At 31.5% G+C, this 22,517-nt stretch overlaps 2 protein-coding genes across 2 annotated transcripts in view; both read left to right on the top strand.

Moving 5' to 3' along the window:
• The first annotated feature begins 2,667 nt into the window (after positions 1–2,667).
• On the top strand, positions 2,668–5,476 carry LOC130655431 (major facilitator superfamily domain-containing protein 6-A-like). The gene has a single exon (XM_057458188.1). The coding sequence runs from the start codon at positions 3,962–3,964 to the stop codon at positions 5,429–5,431; it is 1,470 nt and encodes a 489-aa protein (XP_057314171.1). The 5' UTR covers positions 2,668–3,961; the 3' UTR covers positions 5,432–5,476.
• A 6,362-nt stretch (positions 5,477–11,838) lies between these two features.
• Positions 11,839–22,517, top strand: part of LOC130656085 (centrosomal protein of 290 kDa-like) — a 49,617-nt gene continuing 38,938 nt past the window's right edge. The window contains exons 1-27 of the mRNA XM_057458928.1: positions 11,839–12,011; positions 12,394–12,477; positions 12,929–13,001; positions 13,116–13,171; positions 13,822–13,887; positions 13,982–14,047; positions 14,176–14,229; positions 14,386–14,439; positions 14,525–14,623; positions 14,779–14,892; positions 15,398–15,466; positions 16,234–16,323; positions 16,443–16,565; positions 16,716–16,769; positions 17,185–17,349; positions 17,749–17,891; positions 18,774–18,966; positions 19,053–19,126; positions 19,533–19,647; positions 20,062–20,142; positions 20,276–20,342; positions 20,544–20,596; positions 20,685–20,744; positions 20,958–21,062; positions 21,443–21,485; positions 21,787–21,893; positions 22,056–22,145. Of these exons, the coding sequence (XP_057314911.1) occupies positions 11,913–12,011; positions 12,394–12,477; positions 12,929–13,001; positions 13,116–13,171; positions 13,822–13,887; positions 13,982–14,047; positions 14,176–14,229; positions 14,386–14,439; positions 14,525–14,623; positions 14,779–14,892; positions 15,398–15,466; positions 16,234–16,323; positions 16,443–16,565; positions 16,716–16,769; positions 17,185–17,349; positions 17,749–17,891; positions 18,774–18,966; positions 19,053–19,126; positions 19,533–19,647; positions 20,062–20,142; positions 20,276–20,342; positions 20,544–20,596; positions 20,685–20,744; positions 20,958–21,062; positions 21,443–21,485; positions 21,787–21,893; positions 22,056–22,145 (2,397 nt within the window). The 5' untranslated portion in view covers positions 11,839–11,912. The remainder of the gene's footprint in view (positions 12,012–12,393; positions 12,478–12,928; positions 13,002–13,115; positions 13,172–13,821; positions 13,888–13,981; positions 14,048–14,175; positions 14,230–14,385; positions 14,440–14,524; positions 14,624–14,778; positions 14,893–15,397; positions 15,467–16,233; positions 16,324–16,442; positions 16,566–16,715; positions 16,770–17,184; positions 17,350–17,748; positions 17,892–18,773; positions 18,967–19,052; positions 19,127–19,532; positions 19,648–20,061; positions 20,143–20,275; positions 20,343–20,543; positions 20,597–20,684; positions 20,745–20,957; positions 21,063–21,442; positions 21,486–21,786; positions 21,894–22,055; positions 22,146–22,517) is intronic.

The following is a 22,517-nucleotide window of genomic DNA, read 5'->3' as shown; positions in this document are numbered from 1 at the left end:
GTAGTGAGAAGACTCTTTTCTCAGTGTTTTTTCACAACTAGGTGTCCCTGTTACAGTTATACCTTTCACTGGTGGAGGGAGACATCACAGTCAGGACAAGCAAATTGATCAAATACCACCCAAATGTATAATTACGTTTGGGTGTAGAGTTATACTTACAAAAAACCAGATAGTTTTGACTGGTTTAAGATTAAATAATGGAGCAATGGGTACTGTAGTTACAATTGTTTATACCGAAAGGTCAAGACCTCCTCAATTTCCTGAAATTATAGTTGTTAGTTCCCAATATACAAGGGGCCTGTTTGGCTACACTCGCATCGAACATGGTTTTTTTTACCTCTCGTTTCTTTACCTGGTAACGAAGGTAGATGTGACGACAATTGTTGTTCTAGGATCGACTTCCCACTAATACCAGGGTATGCCTTCATAATTGCTAAATCACAAGGCATGACCATTGGTAAAGGACAAACATATACTAAATTAAACTCAGTGATGATGTAAAGATGGAAGCCTTAAATTTAGGAATGACATACACTACATTCTCTCGTTGTTCGAAAGACGTTGATTGGCGTTTATTCTCTCCTATTCCATTTAGTCGGCTTGAATATATAAATAAACTTTCACAAATAAAAGCACAGTTAGAAGAAGAATAAAGATTGATAGGATTATCCAGTTAATCATGCAATAATTCATGTTCACAGATAAAATATTTGAAGTTGTTAGAGGAATGCATAGGTTGTGTAATGATGATATCCATGATGCTATATGCAACATTACCCATGGATGTTTTTACTGTTTTCACTTGTGACTCACAATCTATATTAAAAATGTCTTGAGGATTTAAAATTAAAAAAAAACACTGGCAGAATAAAAAGCTTCTTTCAGTATTAGATCCATGAGTGATTTTTATTACCTAAAAAATACCCATTTTCCAAAAGGATAGTCTGCTAAATAATGCCAGTTCATCAAATGTTTTAAAAATATTTCACTGGCTGATGGATTTAAATTTGATTTCAATAACAATAATCGCCAGATTGTAAGATCTAAATTTACAAAAGGGTGAAAAGGTAGTTTTCTGGTAAATAATGCCAGTTGACAAAATTTAATATCTCATATTTGATTTCAATAACATTCGTCAAGTTGTAAGATCTAATTTTTTTAACTACCTTAAAAATTTCTATTTTCCAAAAGGGTAAAAAGGTAAAAAATAAAATGGTTATGCCAGTTGACCAAAATTTAAAAGTTTATACTGACAGATGGATCTAAGGCTTGTTTTATTACCAATAATAGCCAGATTGTGCAAGATCCATAAATAATCTAATTTTTTACTACCTAATTAATTCCCATTTACCAAAAGGGTAAAAAGATAGTTTTCTAAATAATGCCAGTTCGGTAAAAAAAATTATCCTTCACTGGCAAATGCATGCGCTGATGGTTCGAATCTTCCTAGGAAATGTTTTCTAAAATAAAACTTTGCGCGTGAAAGCTCATTGATGTCGTTGCAATTGACCATTTGGGACATAGTTAGTTAGTTAGTTAGTTAGTTAGTTAGTTAGTTAGTTAGTTAGTTAGTTGGAAGCCAATACTATTCTTGAAGGCAAGATTTTTGACTAAAAAATAACAAAATGACAATAACAGGACAAAATTACGTAATTTGTAACTGTATTTATTATTTTTGATGTTATTTCTACTACTACTACTACTACTACTCTGTTAATCAATTCACTTTTATAATATCTATGCATTGATAAAGTTTTAATGCACATCCCTTAACAGGTCTAAAATTACTAATGATAAAAAATGTCAAAATTTTCTATAATTTAAATAGGACATTATAATTTATGCAGCATTATCAAATCTGAAATTTTTTAAACGAAAGGAGCTTTTTAAAAAATTTAAAAAGACTTGTTAACCATCTTTTTACGCTCTATAACATAGCCAAGTGCAACATCATTTTATGCCTTGGGTTCCCTTAAATACACCTAAAAATATACCTACAGCACTATATACACTTGCACAATACAAAGGTATGTGTGAAGAAAAAAATCCTATACCAAATCTTTCATATGCTACAGTTTTTTGCAAACTAATCGCTTACTGAAAATACATTTATGAAATTTCAGGATTATCTTCCTGCTCCTTCGAATTTTGAATTTACTACCTTTTTTCAGGTTTTGCAATTTTTAAACATATTGATCAGTTTCGTGCCCAGGCTCTTTTAGGTAAGCTAAGAATTTAAATCCACAAACACTATCGGCAGCGTCAGGTTCATGTTCGCAACACGATAACACTTCACACAAAATAGAAGTGGATAATCATGAGCTTTTAAGTTCTTGAAGCATGTAGAAGACTTTATTATTGAGCATCGTTTACTTATTAATAATACCGTTTTATAGAATTATTAAATTTTTATCGTCAAAAAAGTAAAAAAGATTAACGGATAGGTAAGTATGAAAAATAATAAACGCGGCAAGATGGTGAAGCAACAGCGTAAATACAAACATGGCATTGTTAAAAACTGCAACGTGATGTATTTATGATATTTTACTTAAGGATGTATGAAAATAATTACATGGTATTAATGTATCGCTTTACATGATATAGATAAACTAAAAAAAACAAAGTTTCAAACCACAACAATGAAGTATACGTAAAATATTTGTTGCAGAAAAGACTAAAAACGTTTCGTAAATATTGATTATTGTGCATTGATTAATAACATCTGTTTTTTAATTCACACGTACGGTGTGGTGTGATTTGTTGGTTTACCTTTTTGAGTCGGGGCGGCGGCAGTCTTCAGGACTTTTTTATCACACTGAATTCGAGTCATTGTTATTGCTCAATTCACTGGATTAGAGATTCTCTACTATTTTACGCGTGAATGGAAAGCTGATGTTGTTGTGCTCTCCTGATATAAAGTTAAGGAAAAGAAGACCTTTATCTTATGGCTGTTTTAATTGAAGCATGGCCCTTAGTTAAGATGGAGAAAGAAGCTGTTGTTGCTGATGTCGTCTCTAAATATTTTTAAAATCAAAAATTTTAATTTTAGATACCTTGAAAGGACGCTATTTTTAAGTGTTTTTATGTTAATATTTATATATATTTACATATATATATATACGTAATATTCCTTTCTTTTCGTACAGTTCCTTATAGGTAGCTAGAATTTAGAGAGTTTATGCAGGGAAATTCTTAACTTTTTTTCCAGCGAAACAAACGAACAAGCAAACACACAAAACAATTTTTAGATGCATAGCTTTATAGCTAAATATGTATTTAAAGATCACAGCTAAGAATTCATTTTTCGAAACTTATTGTTCTTTATCTGGACAGTGTTGTATTAACATAAAGTTCAAAATTTTTTGAAAAATATAAGTTTATTTGATTTTTTCACATGCGCTCTTACAAAAGCACAACTCATATTCGGGTTTTCTTTCTGCATATTCTGCATATAAACTCTCACGCTCAGAGAATAACAACTTGCATAAAAAACATGTTCTTTTGAAAAAAACTGTCCGGATTGATAAGAATGGTTGAAAAATCATGCAGAAAATTTGACAAGCTTTCTTAAAAATGTTATTCCAAATGTATGTCAATTTTGGCTTTATTCTTCAGTAGTTTTTTTCCTCCTTTGGCGCACCAAGTTTTAAATATTTTTTATGAACTTTTGGTTTGACTTATTTCATTTTATTTATCCGTCCGTTATACAGAATTTACATGCACATGCAACCAAACCTCTTAAACAGCTATTTATTTTTGTACCAAAATCCAGACCGGTATCCTAGCAACACATTCTTCTATTCTTGGCCGGAACGCGTACGATAAATTGTTTTTTGATAATTGTGATTTCAAACCGTTTGCGGTTTCTTGTTTGTTTTGAATTATCGCTGTTACGAAAAACCTAACTACAACTAAAGTCAACTTTTCAGAATAATATATCGTTGCTAGAAAAGTTAGTGAAATGTCTACCACGAAAGAAGAGTTCGCTTTAGAACCTTTGGAACCGAATAGGCAAGAAAGTGACCAGGCTATAGAAGAAAGCTCAGATCAAGAAAAACCATCAAAGGAAGCCACGAAATGGTACTCTGTTGATCGTAGCATGTTAACATCAAAAGCGACGTATTTCTTTCAAAATGCAAAACAAGCTTGCTATACTCCTCATATGATGATATTCCTAACAAGTATTGGACTTGATCCAGCTAAAGCTGGCATGGTCAATGGCTTAAGATATACTGGTTATATTCTCGGACCACCATTATGGGGCCTGTTAGCTGACCGTACGCATGCGCATCGTCGAATTATTTTTCTAATATGTGTACTGGCTATCATATTTAACTGTGCACAACCATTTGTAACGATAACTTACGGTGATAAAACAAAGAATCGATGCCCTGAAGTGAAAAATGTGTCATCCTTACATGAAGTCGACCAAATGGATGGTGATACTAACACGCTGTTTTACGTTATGCTTTTTATGAACATCGTAACTGTATTCTTTGACGGTAGTACGGTAGCTTTTGCAGATGCAGGTGTGATGCAACGTATAAATACCTCAACGAAGAAGCACGATTTTGGACGGCAGCGTTTCTTTGGGGCTGTCGGTTTCGGTTCTGGAGCTTTGTTGTCAAGTGCAGCTATAGAACTTTTTCCTGCAGCAAAAGTGACTTGTTATAGCGCAGTGTTTATTGTTTATTTTATTCTTGTTTCTGGATTAGCAGTGAGTACAAATTTACTCTTCAAAGGATTAGAATTTACAAATGAGAAAGAAAGAAAAGAAAATCAAAATCTACGTTTGCTTCTTTGGGACACTTTAAAACAATTTCATGTATGGGTCTTTTTCTTCACGATTTTATTTGTTGGTACAGCAAGAGGATTGTATTTAAGTTTCCTGTTCCTTTTTCTCAAAGAAGAATTAGACTCTTCCAATCTTATTATGGGTTTTGCAATAGCTACTGGATCCGTTTCCTCTATATGTATTTTTGGGCTGTCAGGTAAAATAATCAAACTAGTTGGAGGGACTTTGCATGCTATGCTTCTTGGATGCGCATCTTGGGCAGTACGTTATCTTTTTTACTCATACTTTTATAACCCATGGACTGTGTTACCAATACAACTTTTACAAGGCTTTGGATTTGGACTGTTTGTATCAGCTTATGTGCAACATGTTAAATTGATAAGCAAGCCAGCCATTTGGGCAACAATGTATGGTATCACAAACTCCTTGTTTTTTGGGTGTGGTTTAATTGTTGCAAATCTTGTTGGCGGCGTTGGCTACAAAAATGTTGGGGGAAGAAAGTTGTTTCTATCGGAAGCCATTGCTTCTTCTGTATGGTGTGTACTCTTAGCTTTCTACATCTTTCTACAACGTTTTAAATGGAAATCAACTTCAGAGAAGGATGTAATTTTACCAACAGGAGGTGTTGTGATGTAGATTTTTGCTTCTTGATGACTTTTCAAAAAAATATATATAAAGTGATTTCTTGTTTTTTAATTTATAATCAGAATATTAAGGAAAATATTTAGTAATTTTTTTTCTTTATAAGTGGAACTAACACTTTCGGTTCAAGGGGATATTAACCTCGTCCCTTAGGCATTTTGCTTTTTTGATTAATTTGATAGCAGAAAACCATTGGCTGCCACTGTAATTACGACTCAGGAGCAACAAGACCCGGGGGATAAAGCTGGGGGATACCACCCCTCCCTGTCTTTTTTTTTTAAGAACTCCTTTTTTGCTACGCTACATGACAATGATACTTGCTGAGTTTTCATATTTATCTATCAGACACCTAGGCCACAAACCTATCAAAACGTAGATAATGGCTATTACTCGAAATTACCCCTAAATTTCTCTCAAATCTCCATAATCGAAAAGAATAGAATGACATTTGTTAGGATTATCCCTAGAACTTGAAATTCACAGACTTTATTTCATCAACGAAAATTATTCTTTAAATTTTGTACAAGTGAATAATCCAATGTTTTGTCATGCGTATTATGTAAAAGCTTTTAATGCTTTTCTCTAGCTTCACTTTCGGGGCTCTTTTCGCTCAATGCCTTAGCAACTAAAGTGGCTCTTCCCGCTTTGTGGTGTAAGTGTAGAAACCATACAACGCCTACAGAGACTTTTGCCCATATATTTTCTTTTGCAGATGCAGGTGTGATGCAACGTATAAATACCTCAACGAAGAAGCACGATTTTGGACGGCAGCGTTTCTTTGGGGCTGTCGGTTTCGGTTCTGGAGCTTTGTTGTCAAGTGCAGCTATAGAACTTTTTCCTGCAGCAAAAGTGACTTGTTATAGCGCAGTGTTTATTGTTTATTTTATTCTTGTTTCTGGATCTTTTGCAGTTTGTAATTCAATTTTGAAATACCTTTTACCAGCTTTTGAGATTTTTATGTCGGCAACATTACCAGTGGCACTTTCAACTAAATAAAGTTCAGTTTCACGTTAACATATACCAGGTGTCTCCATGATCATAGTATTTTATAGAATCTTTCATGCACTCACTCATAACTCAATTGTATATATAACTCTCATGACACGGTTGGTAAATTGTTTCCCAGTTATCTTTTTACAAATTATGGCATCTTCAATAAAAAAGGAAATTAGGACAATATGAATTGTAATTTCAACGTGACATTATAACATTTATATCAACAACATCATGAACGTGACATTATATAATTTTAAAAAATGTTTTTGTTATTCCAGTCAAACATTTAACGCTAGAGGCTGAAGCCAAGTTTCCTTGTTATTATAAAAAATAGTATAGCTAATGCTAGTTTTTTTTATGACATGACATTTGTTTTTTGTCCTTAACAGTATGATTTTAGCCTTACAAAAGTTTAAAACAGTTGGATGGACGCTTTATTAAAAGTCAGATTTCTTACCAAAAAAAAACACTGATCACGACTGTTTCTATTTTTTGAGCGTACAGGCTTTTGTAAAAGAACAAACTGTATGAGGAAATGGCTTCAGAGAGGTCATTAAGCACATTATTTTAAATGTATAAAACGAAAACACAACTTTCCATTTCCTAGACCTTCTGTATCCATCTCTCGGCAGATTTGAGGGAAAAGAGGAACCACACGTGAACCTGTTAATTTCATTGGCTATTGTGCACCCATCTTACAGCAATCTGATTGGCTCTCAGTTGCTCACCGGCTCCCTAGCACGAAATCGGCAGCAGCGGCGCAAACAGAGGTTGGGACAGAAGACCCTGACCCTGCGCGTCATGATTAGTCAAAAACCATCTTTTCACCCCCCTTCTTAGGTTCTATATCGACTACAACCACCCGTATTCACACACATATGATGGCGTCCAATATTTCTCCCCACATCATACCCAGGCACGATCACAGCATCTTTCCCACGGCTGCAACTACCATTAGCCACGTTTTTCTTCTTAACAAATACTATTTTCTTCTCACAACATTTAAAAACGTGTTGTCCTCTGCGCTAGCTTCTATTATAAAATTGCCCCAAACAACAATATATTTATTACTGTAATAATTTTAACAGCCCCTGCCTTATTTACAAAATTTATTTTAGAATTTTTATTTTTTATATTTTTTATAAGAAAACGACGTTGCTGACTTTCGTTTTTTTAGTCTGCTTTTTACACATTTGCATATATCGAGATATAAAGATAGTAGATATATCGTAAAAAAATCGTAAAATTCATTTTTTTTACGAAATACGCGAAATATAATTTTTATGAAATTTTAATACATTCTAGTTTTCTAGAGAAATTATTTTTGATGATTAGTAAAAATTAGTATTGATTTTTGAAAACTACCCCGAAAAAACAGGCACACTTATCGAATAAGGAAACGCTATGCTCTTCGTTAGTTAAAAAATGATCTGTGTTCACCGAAAAGAAGAACCCGGTGTTGCTGTCACTAATTTTTGTGTACGACGTCAAAACGTCTACTACGCAATGTTATTGTTTATCTCTCGCAGCAGGCCTCAGAGCATACTTGACGCGTTCTAGGCTGTGTGGAGAAGCGAACAGAGATTTAAGGATTCGTCATTGCAATTTTAAAATTTTACGATAGAGTTTTCTAAGAACTAAAGCTTACAAAAATACCATTTTCAAAAATTACTAAACCTGAATGTGTGCCGAGAACACACCAAAAACCTTAAATACTGAAGCTCCAAAATTTTGGACACACAACAATAAAAGCCGCACGAAAATTTTGTGGATACAAAAAATACCGTAAAAAACAAAAATTATAATGATCAACCTCGTTCCCAGTGCATTTTACCTTTTTAATTAATTTGATATCGGCGAAAAGACCACGCTCTGTTGTTGGCGGGGCTCCGTAGTAACGGTTCAGGGACCAAACGTCCCTGGGAACGAGGTTGAACAAAATCGTGGAAATACCTGAATAAGTAAGGCAATCGTAAACATTGAAAATGGCGGGTATTTTTGTATTTATTGCATTTTACTACTTTTCCCCCTTTATGGTTATAGCAATGTTTTAACTACGAAGTACCAATTTATCTTTATTATTTCTCTGTATTTCAGCAACTGTGGACAATTCCTCCATAGTTGAAAAGTGAATTTTTGTTCAGTGGTTGTCTTGATTCTACCGGGATCAATTTCACTACTGGTACCGGGAGCAGAGAGAGAGAGTGGAATAGATGAGTTGAGAATGTTTACAGAGTTCCACATATGCGCGCTTCTTTTACAGGAAATAAAGGAAGGATCACATAAGGAAAATTGACTATTTCCTCTAATTTAACTAGCATTTTCTATTTTTAAAGTTTTTTAAGATCAGGTTTTAATTATTTCAAAAGGTAAACTGCTTTAACTTGATCTCTTCGATCGTTGCTTTCTGTTCTTTACATTTCTATACAAATATCTGGTGTTAGAGTCATTTGAAAACCAAAAAGAGAGTCGGTCAGTCGGTTATCGAATTACTTATAACTCGAAAATTTGAATAATTGTATCCAACCATTCAGCCATCACTGCGTGCCATTAAACCGCCTATTGTGGGGAGACAACAAACGTGTAATATTTTTTTGTCATTCTAGCTTTTCCGATTCAGTATATCAAAAATTTCGATCAAAAATAGGGCCGGTGAGGTGACTCTAACACCTAATATTTGTGAAGCGGCCTAAACAACCAATAGGGTAGAAGAAATCGTAGTAATCATATAGCAAATGCTAGGTTAAATCAAAATGTTTTTTACAGGTGGTATATAGTAAAGTTACTCTGCAGTCATAGTTGTCAAATTTCGCCTGAGTTGTTTGGTCCTAAAAATGAATTTATCTTTGCTTATCGGAAAATGTTAGGGAAAAATCTGGACTTAGTCAGTAAATCATTCTTTTTGGCCATCTTTGAAGGCTTGTATGGTAAAAATTTGGTAAAATTGGCATTAACTTGTGATACCTAAACAACTAAAAGCTCTTGCACTTTTTCCGAATTGCATAGTAACCCTGGCTTCATTCACAAAGGTAAAATAATCAGTTTTATGGCTCGATTGTGGTCTAAAGAGGTTGAACTTGACTCATCAGAGTATATATGTGTCAGAGCACCTAATTATTTTTAATTAATAATAATATATTATATATTTCTTAGTAGTTTTCCATGAATTTTGTTTAAGGCAGTTAAATGTTTAGAGAGACTTCACTTGCAGTATTGTAATTGTGGATATATCGTAATAACTCAATTAAATGTCCCCTTTTGGAGGGAGGGTTTAATTCAAAACAATACCGCTTGAATGTAACTTTACATGTACACAAATTTTATGACCACACATAACAACGATGTCTACATAAAGAACCTTCACATGTGTTTACACATGAGCTTAAATTGTTTTTTATTGTTTTCATCACATGCTAACCATAACTATAAAGCCTTTTGTTAGATAGATAGGTGTGCATATTTTACATGGCTAGCCTCATAAATATCGAGCGATATACCATGTCTGTTATTTCCAGGAGGGGCCATGGCTTAGATGGAGAGTCCTAGAGTATTTAATGCTCTTTTTGAGCTAAGCAGACCCAATTAAGGCCCGCACTCTACTAGCCCGCACTCTAACATGTAACATGCAACCTGTTTAAAACCGCTAACACTCATGAAAGCTATTGATTATCACAATTAAAAATAGTAGTTTTGATTGCTATTATATATTTTATAACAAAATACAGCGACATTTTCTAGTCATTTTAGACTAAAATACGACGATTTTAAAGCTTTGTGAGGTTGTTTTCTTGTCATTTACAAACTTCTGTCTTCAATTTTAGACCTATTAAGGGATGTGCATTCGAAATTTGTCAATGCATAGATATTATAAAGGTGAATTGACTGGCATAATTTTTTTTGCCAAAATGACACTCTTGGCTCGTCCCAGGAAAAATTAAATTAATCACAACGTCAGACCACACAAAATTTCCTAAACATACACAACATTTGATGTAAAAAAATTGTACAGCCTTAAAATTCTTTGCCGTCAAAGTATAACAGACTAATGTAAAGAAAAAAATCTTTTTTGTGCTTTTATGCATGATTTCACGTTAAAAAAAACTTTTTTAGAACTTTCATGCCCCCTGCCTCCTGAACTCTGAAAATTTTCTTGTGCTGTTCAAATTTAGTCCAAAAGCAAGAAGTTCTGAAATTTGTAAGAATGTCACAAATGAAAAAAGAGCGTAATTCAAAATTTTACATCTTAAACCTATAAGCATCCCTAAAAACTTGCAAACTGAAAGCACTAAGCTACAAAAAATCATTTTTCTGGAAAATACTCATAATCTATTAATCTTCTCTAAAAGATGTAATAAAATGACTTTTAGCAGGATCAAATTAAAGTTTTGAGGCACCATTAACTATTTAGCTGACATTGAAAGAGTTACTTTAGTTTAAATGCAAAACTTTAGTGAAAAGTTACTTATATTAACAAATTATATGTGGTTTTATGTTTTTATTACTTCTTTTAGGGATGTTAAAAATAGAGTGAGAACGATAAATGAAAAATCTATGCAATTCTTCAAAGAAATCCAGAAATTAATAAACTATATATAAACTATATATCCTTTTCATAAAATAACAAAACAAACTTTGGAGAAAACATATAGCTTTATGTGTTTTTGGTGAATGTAAACTTTAGTCTACCTTCTTGTAAAAAAAAGACAGCATAAAATAGAAGTCGGCAAAAAATTATGTCAAAGTCACTTTGACATAATTTAGTCACTTTGTGCGAACTAAATGTTTGGATTTAGTCACTTTTTAACAACCCCTTGGAAAAAGACCACATAAGTTTGAATTGTCAATGGGTTTTTCTTTTAATAGAAACAACAACAAAAGGACAATGGAAACTATATAAATCAGTTAATTTCAATGATTATTTTTCTTTTCTTTCTTTCATTTGAATATGTCTGCTTTGATCCTCAACTTCTGCTTATTCTTAAGTTAAGATTTGTCCAAATATTATTTTTTGATTAAGATTTGATTGAAACATTATTAAGAAAGAAGATGAGTACTAATACAAGGCTCTTTTTTGTGTTTTCTTTTTTATTATCATGGTCTCATATAACAAAAACTTTTAGAAAAAAAAGGTTGTCTGTGAAAAAAAATTAATCACTAGTGAAAATTTTGTTACTTTTTGCCAATAAAGTATGTGATTTACATCTTAATCCGTTGTGAGAAACCTGTATGATTTCTTTTCAGTTTTTAATAGTTATTGTATCTTTAACCCAAACCATGTCAATTCTTGTATTCTGTTTTGTATATATTAAGTCTCTGTACAAATTTATTTGACTGATGTAAATGTTAAAAACAACAAGATTATTGGTGTTAAATAAATACTGTGATTAAAGATTATGATATCTTTTTTATAAGCACATCATTTTAATACACTACATAGTTTTAAGATGGATGTTGTCGACTCAATTTGATTTAAACAATAATGGGTATGCTTGATTGGGAGAGAATACAGAAAGCAGATCCACTTGATATTGCAAATGATGAAGATACTGCTGAGCAGTTTTTTGAAATACTTGCTGATGTAAGTATTCATTCTGCCTTCATGTACGATTGTAAAGCTATTTTTGATGATGTATTCAGGGTCAATGTGGCAAAATTATCAAAGATTTTCAGTTACCAACTAGCTTTATTACTGACCAACCTTGTATGCTGACAGTCAATCACATTTATTATCACTTAACAGAGAAAGTTAAGATAATAAAAAACATTGATTGTTACTAGAAAGGAAATTACTGTCAGTGACAGTATTTATTAAAAGTGAAAGCAACATCTAATTTTGTTTTGTTACAATATCAGCTGAATTATGTGTACCCCATGAATTTTGTGTACCCCAATGAATTATGTGTACCCACATAAATATATGTGTAAATTTATAAGTAAATTAAAGTTTTATTCTATTTAAGGGTGACCTTAATGAAGAAGATGCAGAAATAGGCAACCAACAACTTATGGTTAAACTTTTCCATGTTGCTAAAGCGGTACTTAGTGTAAGTGTTGTTATACTGAAATGTTATATAAACTAAAAAATATTTTTCTTCTTCTTAAAACTTCAGTGCTAAACTCACACCACCTGATTTAAAACATTATTTTAGAATATTCTTCTGTATAAAAAAAATTAATTTTTAATCATGCTGATTTTAGCACCATAAATGTAACCTTTTTCTTAAATATTTTCAGAAAATTATCTCCACTTTTCTTAACAGCCAGTCTGCTATTAACTATCAAATTCGTGTGTATAAGTATTTCATAGTTCGTTCTATAAACCTTGTGTCATAATTTGCTAATATCGTCTTATCAACCAGCCAAAGCAAACCAAAACAAATAATAACCTCTTAAAGTAGTTTCACAATACTGCACCCATTATTTTGTTATCGCTAAAGGGCGACAATTAAAAAACATTATTGTAAATTTAGTAAATTTCAACGTCTTTTGATGCAGGTTAAAGGTCTTCAGTATGAGGCTGCTATTGATGAGATGGAGAAAATTACCCAAGAAGCTGCAGGTGCAAAAGGTACTGACAGTATAGATTTGTTAGAACTGTTTAAATTGTTATAAGTCACAAGAATCCTTATTTTTAGTTACAGTGTTTTTAGTGGCTGTTGTAACACATAGGTTATTTTTTCAGAGAAAGAAATGTTGGCCGAAATAGAGCATTTACAAGGAGAGCTGGAGCAATACAAAGTATGTACATTAAGCTTTATGGCTGAATAATATTTTTGATGTCTGTGGTAAAGTATACCCCATCTTTATTATAAGATGATGTCCTCTCATACTAGTTTAGCACAGTTTTATGACCCATGGAAAAGTTCACAGGTACTGGAGTATTATAAACAAATTAGTCGTTAGCCCGTGGAAAATCCACTTGTTCGCCCGTCCTTTTATACCGCATTACGCGCGTGTTGCTACTCGAGCAGCTAAGCTACCATTTTGCGTGACAGGCAGACAGACGTATACGGGTATTATAATATAGATACTTCAGATTTTATTTTTTTTTTTTATTTTAAATCAAATTGTTAATTTTGTTCAAAAGGTGGGAATAAAATAGACAACAAACAAGTTAATTACCTTTGTTAAAATCAACTTAGAAATTTTTGTAGGAAAAGCAATACATCAAAATTTATCTTTCACAGACATATGAAAGTAGCTTGGTGTATATAAGGCTATTATCTTATGTCTTTATGTATGCTATTCTTGCAAAAATTGCAAACAGTATTCACAACAGGAGTAATAAAGGTTTCACATATCCTTAAGTGATTTTATTAAACTTGTGCTTTTCGCCACATGAAGAAACATAAAACTTGTTTCAAACGTACATATTTATTTTGATTTAGAAATACTCAGGGACAGGCGACAAATACTTCCGCACAGAGATTTTACAACTGGAAGAAAGAAATAAAGTATGCACTGCAACATTTTGGTTTTCAATTATCATACCCTTCATTCTTTATACCACATCTATGTAACAAATGTATGAAAACCATCGTATTTTAGATGCTTGAGAAAGAATTGCAAGAACTTGAACGCAGATTATTAAAAGAACAGAACTCTTACGATAGGGTAAATTTTCATAATTACTTGAAATGTCTGTACATGCAACATCCCTTACACAAGTGTTTTATGAGATGCCTTAAATCAATTTTAATTTGTAGCAAGATCTCTTTTATAATATTTGTCTTATTTTTTAGGTTAATTCAGAAATGCAAAGTATGGAAAATAGATACCAAGATACAAAGAGAGAGGTTTGACAAGTTGCTTCTTTTACTTTACTGCTTTAACTTTGAGACAAAATGCTTACGAGGAAATTAATGAAAAAAAATCTGAGAATTCTGGTTTGGATATGTACACAATTTTTCATGTCGTTTTTACGTTGCACATTTGATATTCTAATTTTTTAGTTGGATCGAGCATTATCAGATATTAAGGAATATCAAAGACAATTCCAGTCACAGGTACATATATAGCATTAATTCTTTTAGTATATTTTATAAAGTATAGCAAACTTTAGCTTGCCTAATCTCTTTTGCCCTTTTTTAGCGTGAAAGTATGATTGTTCGCCGAAGCAATGTTGAGGATGTAAAAGATCAAATAAGTAAGAAGAATCGGGAGTTGTCTCAGTATCTTGATGAGGTTAAGGTGTGTGATGTGCTAGCTGTTTATTTTCCTTATTACTACAAAAATGAGAAGTAATGCTTTCATTGAGTGGTGGATGAATCGTTAAGAGAGTACAAGTATGTTAAGATATATATATTTTTACACGTATACTTTATCTAAGTAAATTGTCTGAATAGCAACTTCAAGAAGCAAACGATGAACTTCAGTCTGAAGTGGGAAATGCTAAAAAAGAATTAGAGCAAGCAACTCATGATATGAACAATATGGCTGATGATTATACCAAGTTAAAGGTACAACTTCTCAGAAATATGAAATCTTCAATCTACACTGTTTGTGGCCTTTTTCAAGTCAGAACTCCAGTCCTATATGGGGCAATGGATCAAGTATCCACTAGTGGCTTTGTATAAAGGTGAACAAGAAATAGAAGATGGGGCTCCAAGGCTTTATTTAAAATAGTGGGTGCATGATTTTTGCATTGACTGTTTTAAATAGGACCCATAGATAAATCTTATACCATTAAATCCAAATAAATAGATTTCCTTTATTTACTGTTTTTATGCATAATTCTGCCACCTAAATCTCCAAGAAATCTCTTTTTTTATTGTGTACTGCAAGGTTTCTGTTTTCTAATTTTAACTAGAGAACAAGGTAATTATTAGAATTTTGGTATGCTGTTAAATGGTGTCACACAAGCTTTGTTGTGTACACTAATTGCCTATACTACTAATTAAAGTTGCTATAGTTCTCCTCTAGTGTTAAAACACTTATTTTATTATGGTTTGCGTATAATTTTAGAAAGTATTAGAGGATACAGATTCAGTTGTTGAAGATATGAGAAAAGAGAGAGATATTCTACGTTCTCAGGTTCATTACATAAATTTTGTTTATAAATAGTATATTTTTTTGTTCCAACTTAAACATTATCAGATTATCTAATTCAAAAATCTGATAATGGAAACAGAAAAATTGAAAGCTTTTTTTCGTTAAATTTATCGTCAGACACAATCTGAAAAGTTGAAAATTTTCAACTTTTCAGATTTCGTCTGAAGAAAATTAATCAATGAAGTAACAGTTTGCTTTATTAAATATTATTAATTCGAAAATTCAGACAATTTCGAAAGTATGAGAGAAAAGACATATCTCTCAAGAAATCAGAATGTCAAAAACAGAAATTCTTATTGTGCTTTTAAAGGGGTAAAAAGCTCTGTGGAAAGTATAAAGTTCTCTGTACAAAAACAGGAATGAGAAAGCAAAGCCAATTATCTGCATTTGCAACAAATTGTATTCAAAATATTCTCTTTCAGTTTTGTTTGAACTAAAACAGCTATCACCACGATTGCGGCAGCAGCACGGCTTCTCGCGTTAGGGGCCACCTTGAAAAGAAAAAGAAAAAATTTTGACATCTAATACAAATGTAAACGCAAGAGGCCAAAAGTATAACTAATCAGAAAACTCTTTAGACAATATAATTGTCAGACAAAATCTGATAATGTGAACGCTGCTTTAACCAACTTTACCTTTGTGTGCAATCCCATAAAAATGTTTCGAAAGTTTCTTTTTTTATAAAATACAGGTTGTCAGGTTGATTGTTGGTGGTGATTAATTCATTTGTCTTTTTATTAAATGTTCAGATTCAAGACATGGAATCACAGTTACAAACCAAAGCTTCAGGGGATGATGAAATTATGTTGGCCTTAAACAAAAAAGTTTCAGAGTGGAAGGTACAACTTGCAAATACCTCAACTAAAAAGTCTCGGTTATTTTAGAAAAATATTAATTCAAAGGTCGTGGCGAATTTGTCAAGTTGGAGTATTAATTTGCATTTCTTCTCACTGTTAAGGATATTATGTCAACTAAAGATGAAGAAATCAACAGACGAAATCAAGAGATCATCGAGTTAGAAAAACAACTTCAAGCGTCTCGTATGGATTCTGATAGAAATGCAATGATTGATTTGATGGAGGTTTGTGCATTATCATAGTGACCAATGTTCTTGGAATATTAATTTGCCTAAAAGATTTACATTCATAGACCAAATTAATAATCACTATTTCTAAATTTAGTCATTTTCTTAAAAGTGTTTTTTTTTCAAAAACCTTTTTGAATTTTATAGGCTAACACTAAGAAAGACGAGCAAATAAAGGAGCTGAAGAAAAAACTTGAATTGGTATGTATTTAACAAAAAAAGCATGTGACTTTAAATTATAATTTTGTGCCCCCTATAGGTTGAAGTTGAATCTTAACACTGTCTGCATTCGCAACTGCACTTAACTTTATTTGCCAAAGAACCTTAATTTTTATTCATAGTTAAGGGTGGTAAACATAGTTGGGAAGGTTAAAAAGCGATACACGAGCATAAAGATTTATTTTGTCCATTATTAGTTATTTTCCTATTAGTACGACAGGTCATTCCACTTATTGATCAAATACACATTAAGCATGAGGCATGATTTTGCTTCCCTTAACTGTCGGTCGTTCTGCCACTAGTTAAATTTGTTGTTATTTTCACGTTGTATTATTTTGTTTCGATATAAATTATTTAAGAATTTTCTCCTTTTAATTTTTAACTTTTTATTTGCAAGGCAACGAAAGATTACGAGGACGTGACCGATCACATAAACACATTAAAAAGCAAAACAAAAGATGGTGTTCCATCTCTATATCAGCAAAAGAAAATACAGTCACTTAACAGGACGCTTGAAAGGGAACAATCCAACACTGTGAGGGAGAGAGAAAGAGTTATGGAGGTTGGGTGGATTTATAAATTAATTTTTTGGCACATTGTCTATAATAACAATAACTGTATTTTTGTGTTTAAATTTGTTGTCCGCAAGGAAGACCCCATTGCAGAGTTATTCACAACTTTATGCTGACAGGCATACCCATAGGTTGCTACATACATTAACGACTAGTTCTTTATTAATATCCTAATCCGTTACCTTTTTTACTCAATTTATTAATGCTAATAATGTTTTGCAATGAATGTTTTTAAATATTTGTGTTACTTCACGACGGTGGAAAAGCGTTTTTTATCATTTTGTTTACAATGTATTGAAAGAAAGGGGTTTTTTTTAAATTTATATTTTAAATTTTTTTAGTTTTTTCAGTATGCGGGAGGTAATTTTTTGGTTACATTTTTGTTTTAGATCGAACAAGATGTTATAGATAAAGATAAAGAAATAGCAGAACTCACTAATAGACTAATACAGTATGAACAAGGACAATATGGACTAGCTGAGGCTGTTTTGGAAATTAAAGATTGTCGAGCACAAATGCGTGTTCGTGATAAGTATGTTTATCAATCATGTTCGGGTATTTCATACATTAATTGTTTGTAACTTTCCACTAAAATCTGGAAATGTTTTTATCTTGGTCGACTAATTTTTTGTTTTGATTCCACCACACGTTTGAATAGTTTGTGACCAGTTACACATCCCTGTAAATTAGAAAAATACATTTTCCGATGCAGTGCTGATTGGGTTATATATTTTATTTGCGATGGTTTTTAAGCGAAAAAAAACACTAAAAAAATTAGATGTCTGTGGATCTTGTTTTTAAACTTGGGTTATGAAAATAGATAGCTACTTTTATTTATCATAATAATATCCAATTTTTCCTAATTTTTATTACTATTATTTTTTGCTTGGGGGCAATAAATTGTTGAGTTTTATTTATTTATTTATTTATTTATTTATTTATTTATTTATTTATTTATTTATTTATTTATTTATTTATTTATTTATTTATTTATTTATTTATTTATTTATTTATTTATTTATTTATTTATTTATTCATTTATTCATTCATTCATTCATTCATTCATTTATTCATTTATTCATTTATTTATTCATTTATTTATTTATTTATTTATTTATTTATTTATTTATTTATTTATTTATTTATTTATTTATTTATTTATTTATTTATTTATTTATTTATTTATTTATTTATTTATTTATTTATTTATTTATTTATTTATTTATTTATTTATTTATTTATTTATTTATTTATTTATTTATTTATTTATTTATTTATTTATTTATTTATTTATTTATTTATTTATTTATTTATTTATTTATTTATTTATTTATTTATTTATTTCCATTTTGATCAACATTTAACGATAGGAGACATTAATTAAAAGTGCTGCTGTAAAACGTATTTTTATTAGGAACATAGAAGATCTAACAAAAAATATCAATGACCTGCATGTAGAAATCGAGCACTTAGATTTAGAGAATGAAGAAATGCGTGAAAGGTTAGGGATAGGTTCTCGAGAAGAACTGGATACAAATGCTATTCGCAAGAAACGTGCAGTTAAAGAAGAACAGGCTCAAGCGTTAAATCTTGTGCTGCAAAAAGAGGTATGGTATCACCCTGTTTCCTAACATCTTGAGATCTATTTGCGTGCCTTGAGTTTTTTGTTTTCCAATAATTTTCTATTCTCTAGGTTGAAAAACTGGAAGAAGAAAGAGTACAACTTAAGAGAGCATTGCGTAAGCATGCTATGGAGAAAGGTGAAAGGTAAAGTTGTATCCCTATTTTTTTCTTCTATTTCAAGAAAAATGCGAAACTTTAGTTAAAAGTAAAAGTTTATCGATTGCTGTGGTTTTATCTCTTGTAACAATATAACACTAGCCGGACTTTATCACTTCGAGAGAAGGTTGTTAAAATCAACATGTTTTTCGTAACTACAATAAGTTCTATTTCATTAAGCATTTCACTGTATTGTAACATAAGGGACAATATTTTGTTTTAATTAAGTGTGGATAGTTTTTGGAGGGATAAATAAATATACCTCCTAATGATAAAAAAAAGAATATAATTCAAAAAGTTAATTTAGTGTGGGCTATCTATATTTGGGAAAACTTTGTTGCACTCTTTTCATATTTTTATTAAAGTAACTCTCAATGCCAGTATTTTTATTTAGGGCTGTAGAGCTTGGCCTATCTGTCATGGACTTAGAACCAATTGATGATGAAATTGTTATTACATCCTCCAGGTCGAAAATCGTTAGACCATCTACAGTTCGTATAGATCAAGAGGTAAGATCTCAATTAGCGTCAGCAATATGGAAGGTAATTTTATAATTAGCTAGTTTGAGTTAGATTATCATGCAGCACATGTCTGTTTTTTTATCCTAACAGCTCAGGTATTAGGCAAGACAGGATTGGGACCCTAAGAAAACCTTTAACAATTCTCCTAACAATTTAGCCATGGCTCCACAGGTTCCTTTATTTATCTGATGATGTCATTTTAATTTCTGTTCCCTTTTTAGCTGTCCAAATAGCTTTATTATTTGTTCAGTGTTTTTTATATAAACATTTTCTTAGTAACTAATTAAGTAAAAAAAAAGATTTTTCTGTATTTTTAAAGGGTGACTGCCACCTAAAGTTAATTCAGTCAAAAAGTTATAAATTGTAACTATTTATTCATGATTATTTTCTATCATTTCCTAGTCAATGCATGAATCAATAAAAGAGACGAAAAACATTGAAAATCTAGTTATCCAATCAAAATTGCTTGAGGACGAGAACAAGGTATAATATTTTCTTCACTTACTTCATACTGTCACTTGTATTTTGCAAAAATCGAATATGTATCTTGCACCACGGAATGTTTTTAGGCGTTTTCTTTGTACACAACTTTCTTTTTACAACTTTTTTTTTTTAGGTTTTAAAAAATGAAAATAATCAGCTTGAGATTGGATTGCGAGAAATTCACGGAGCTCTTAAATCAGGTACTTTCTGCTCATACTTTGCTTCACAGAAATACATGGAAAATGACAGAGGAAAGTTTTTTCAAGATTTTTGGCAGATGTACGATGAAAAAGTATAGTCAATTGTTAACTGAAAAAAGGAAGAGTTTTGGATAAAGTGAGGAAAAAAGTTATTATATTTTCAATCACTAATTTTACCTTTTTCTTTCTTTGAATTCACAGGTATTGATTCAAATACACCTGTAAAAGTACCAGCTTTGGATAAGCTTATCGCAGTAAGTTAGAAAATCAATTTATTAACGACATCATTTACATTTGCGATTTCTTTTTAAGTTTGGAGAGTACACTTTTTGTTCTACATAGATAATTGAAGAAAGAAGCGCAACTGGTCAGTATGACACTACAGTTCAACTGAAAGCACAAGTATGTTTCTTTTTTACTCTTTTGGTTTGCCTAATTTACTTTACCTCGTTTACTTTACCTCCTGTCATCCTGACAACCATGTCGATGCTTTCAACTGTTGGTCATTATTGACAACAAGAATTGACATAAAACGTATCGTTTCACGTCAAATAGTCTCTTTATAACAATCAGGTTTTCGCCTGTAAATATTTGCATCACATTTTACTTTTCTAGATTCAACATTTAAGTGGTCGAAATGAAGAACTAAGGTCAGAGTTAAGGAATGCGCAGCATGAAATCAACAAGACAATAACTGAACTTGACAAAAGAGCTCAAAGGGTTAGTACGCAGGGTACCTTGACTTCCTTTTATAATTTTTAGTTTAATTTTTAAAGTGAAAAAATTGTCTATTTTATGTTTATCCGTTATAGGCGCTCCTTTAAGTATTTTTTCTGTATTTTACTGACCGTAGAAAATTATTTATGAGAAGGTAAAAGTGGAAATTTTTTTTTTTAAATTCTGAAAAATGACCGTGTTTAACTTCATACGTTTTTGTGCATGTGCAAACATTAAAAACATTGATTTGAGAGTACGATGAATCTTCCCCATCATGGTAAAAATTGAAAATTTGTTTTTCTAAGTTGACCAAAAACATTCTTTTTTGTAACCCGGGAATTGCGCTTCAGTTTAAACTCAGTATTTATATTCTTACATTATAGATTGAAATTCTTGAAAAGGAAACAGAATCGTTAAAAGAACTGAGTGAGTCTTTTATATTTCTTGTTTAAAAAAGACTTCCAACGTTGGAGGGAAATCAGGCGTTTGATTTGTTTAATGCTGGTATCGGTTAATGCAATAGATGCTCCTTAATTAACAGACCTTAATGAAACAGACACTGATGTTATTGAATTAGTTATATAGGCGGCCGACTCGGTTTTGGGTGAAAACTGTTAACGATATATGTATATCACACAGATTGGTTGGAGCTTTGTTTGTTTTTTTAAACGTTGGAGATATCTTTTTTTAGATTTTTTTAATTGACTAACGTTACCGTTTTCTGTAGGTGAAGGGGTCATCAAGTTGAATCCATTGCCTCTACCCGAAGGAGTGGCTCCAACATCGAAAGATATTATCGCATGTTTAAATGAGTACTTGATACAGATATTACAGGTTAGTTCACAAATGATAAAGATCTAATGTTACAGCCAAGTTTTGAGTTTAATTATAAAGCAGGCTAGCTCTAAAGAATCTCAGCTATTGTATGCTCTTTTTCCTAAGCAGAAATTCATAGAGATTGGAATTAGAGTTAAAACAATGTATTTTCATATTCAGGAACTTTCAAATAAAGAAGAACTCTGTATGCAAATGGAAAACGCTTTGGAGGAAAGTCGTCGTAATTTCTCTGTTGCCATTCACCAGCAGGTATGATGAATGTAGTTGAAGATTAGAATCAGCTCATAATTTAAAAGGATAGCTATACTTTTTCATGCTATCAATTTTTTTTTTGTTTTTCGGTTTTGTGAATTTAAGCTCTCACGTAGTAGCTACAACAAAGGTGTGTTAGGAATACAATCTGAAAAAAATGCAGAAAAAGAGACAAGGACAATGTTGAATAAACATGTCAGTAACGCTAATTCCACAAATCATGCGCAAATTTTGGAAGAAAAAACCTAATACGATCTTATCTGTGCAACAATCAGCGTAAAATTATCATCTTTCCCTACATCTTATTAACTAAGAATTGTTGGAAATGGAATTTGCTTCCATATAGAAAATACTACCTACACAAATTAT

Source organism: Hydractinia symbiolongicarpus, chromosome 8 (genome assembly GCF_029227915.1).
Source record: "Hydractinia symbiolongicarpus strain clone_291-10 chromosome 8, HSymV2.1, whole genome shotgun sequence".
NCBI lineage: Eukaryota > Metazoa > Cnidaria > Hydrozoa > Anthoathecata > Hydractiniidae > Hydractinia > Hydractinia symbiolongicarpus.
This window is presented reverse-complemented; position numbering and strand designations above follow the sequence as displayed.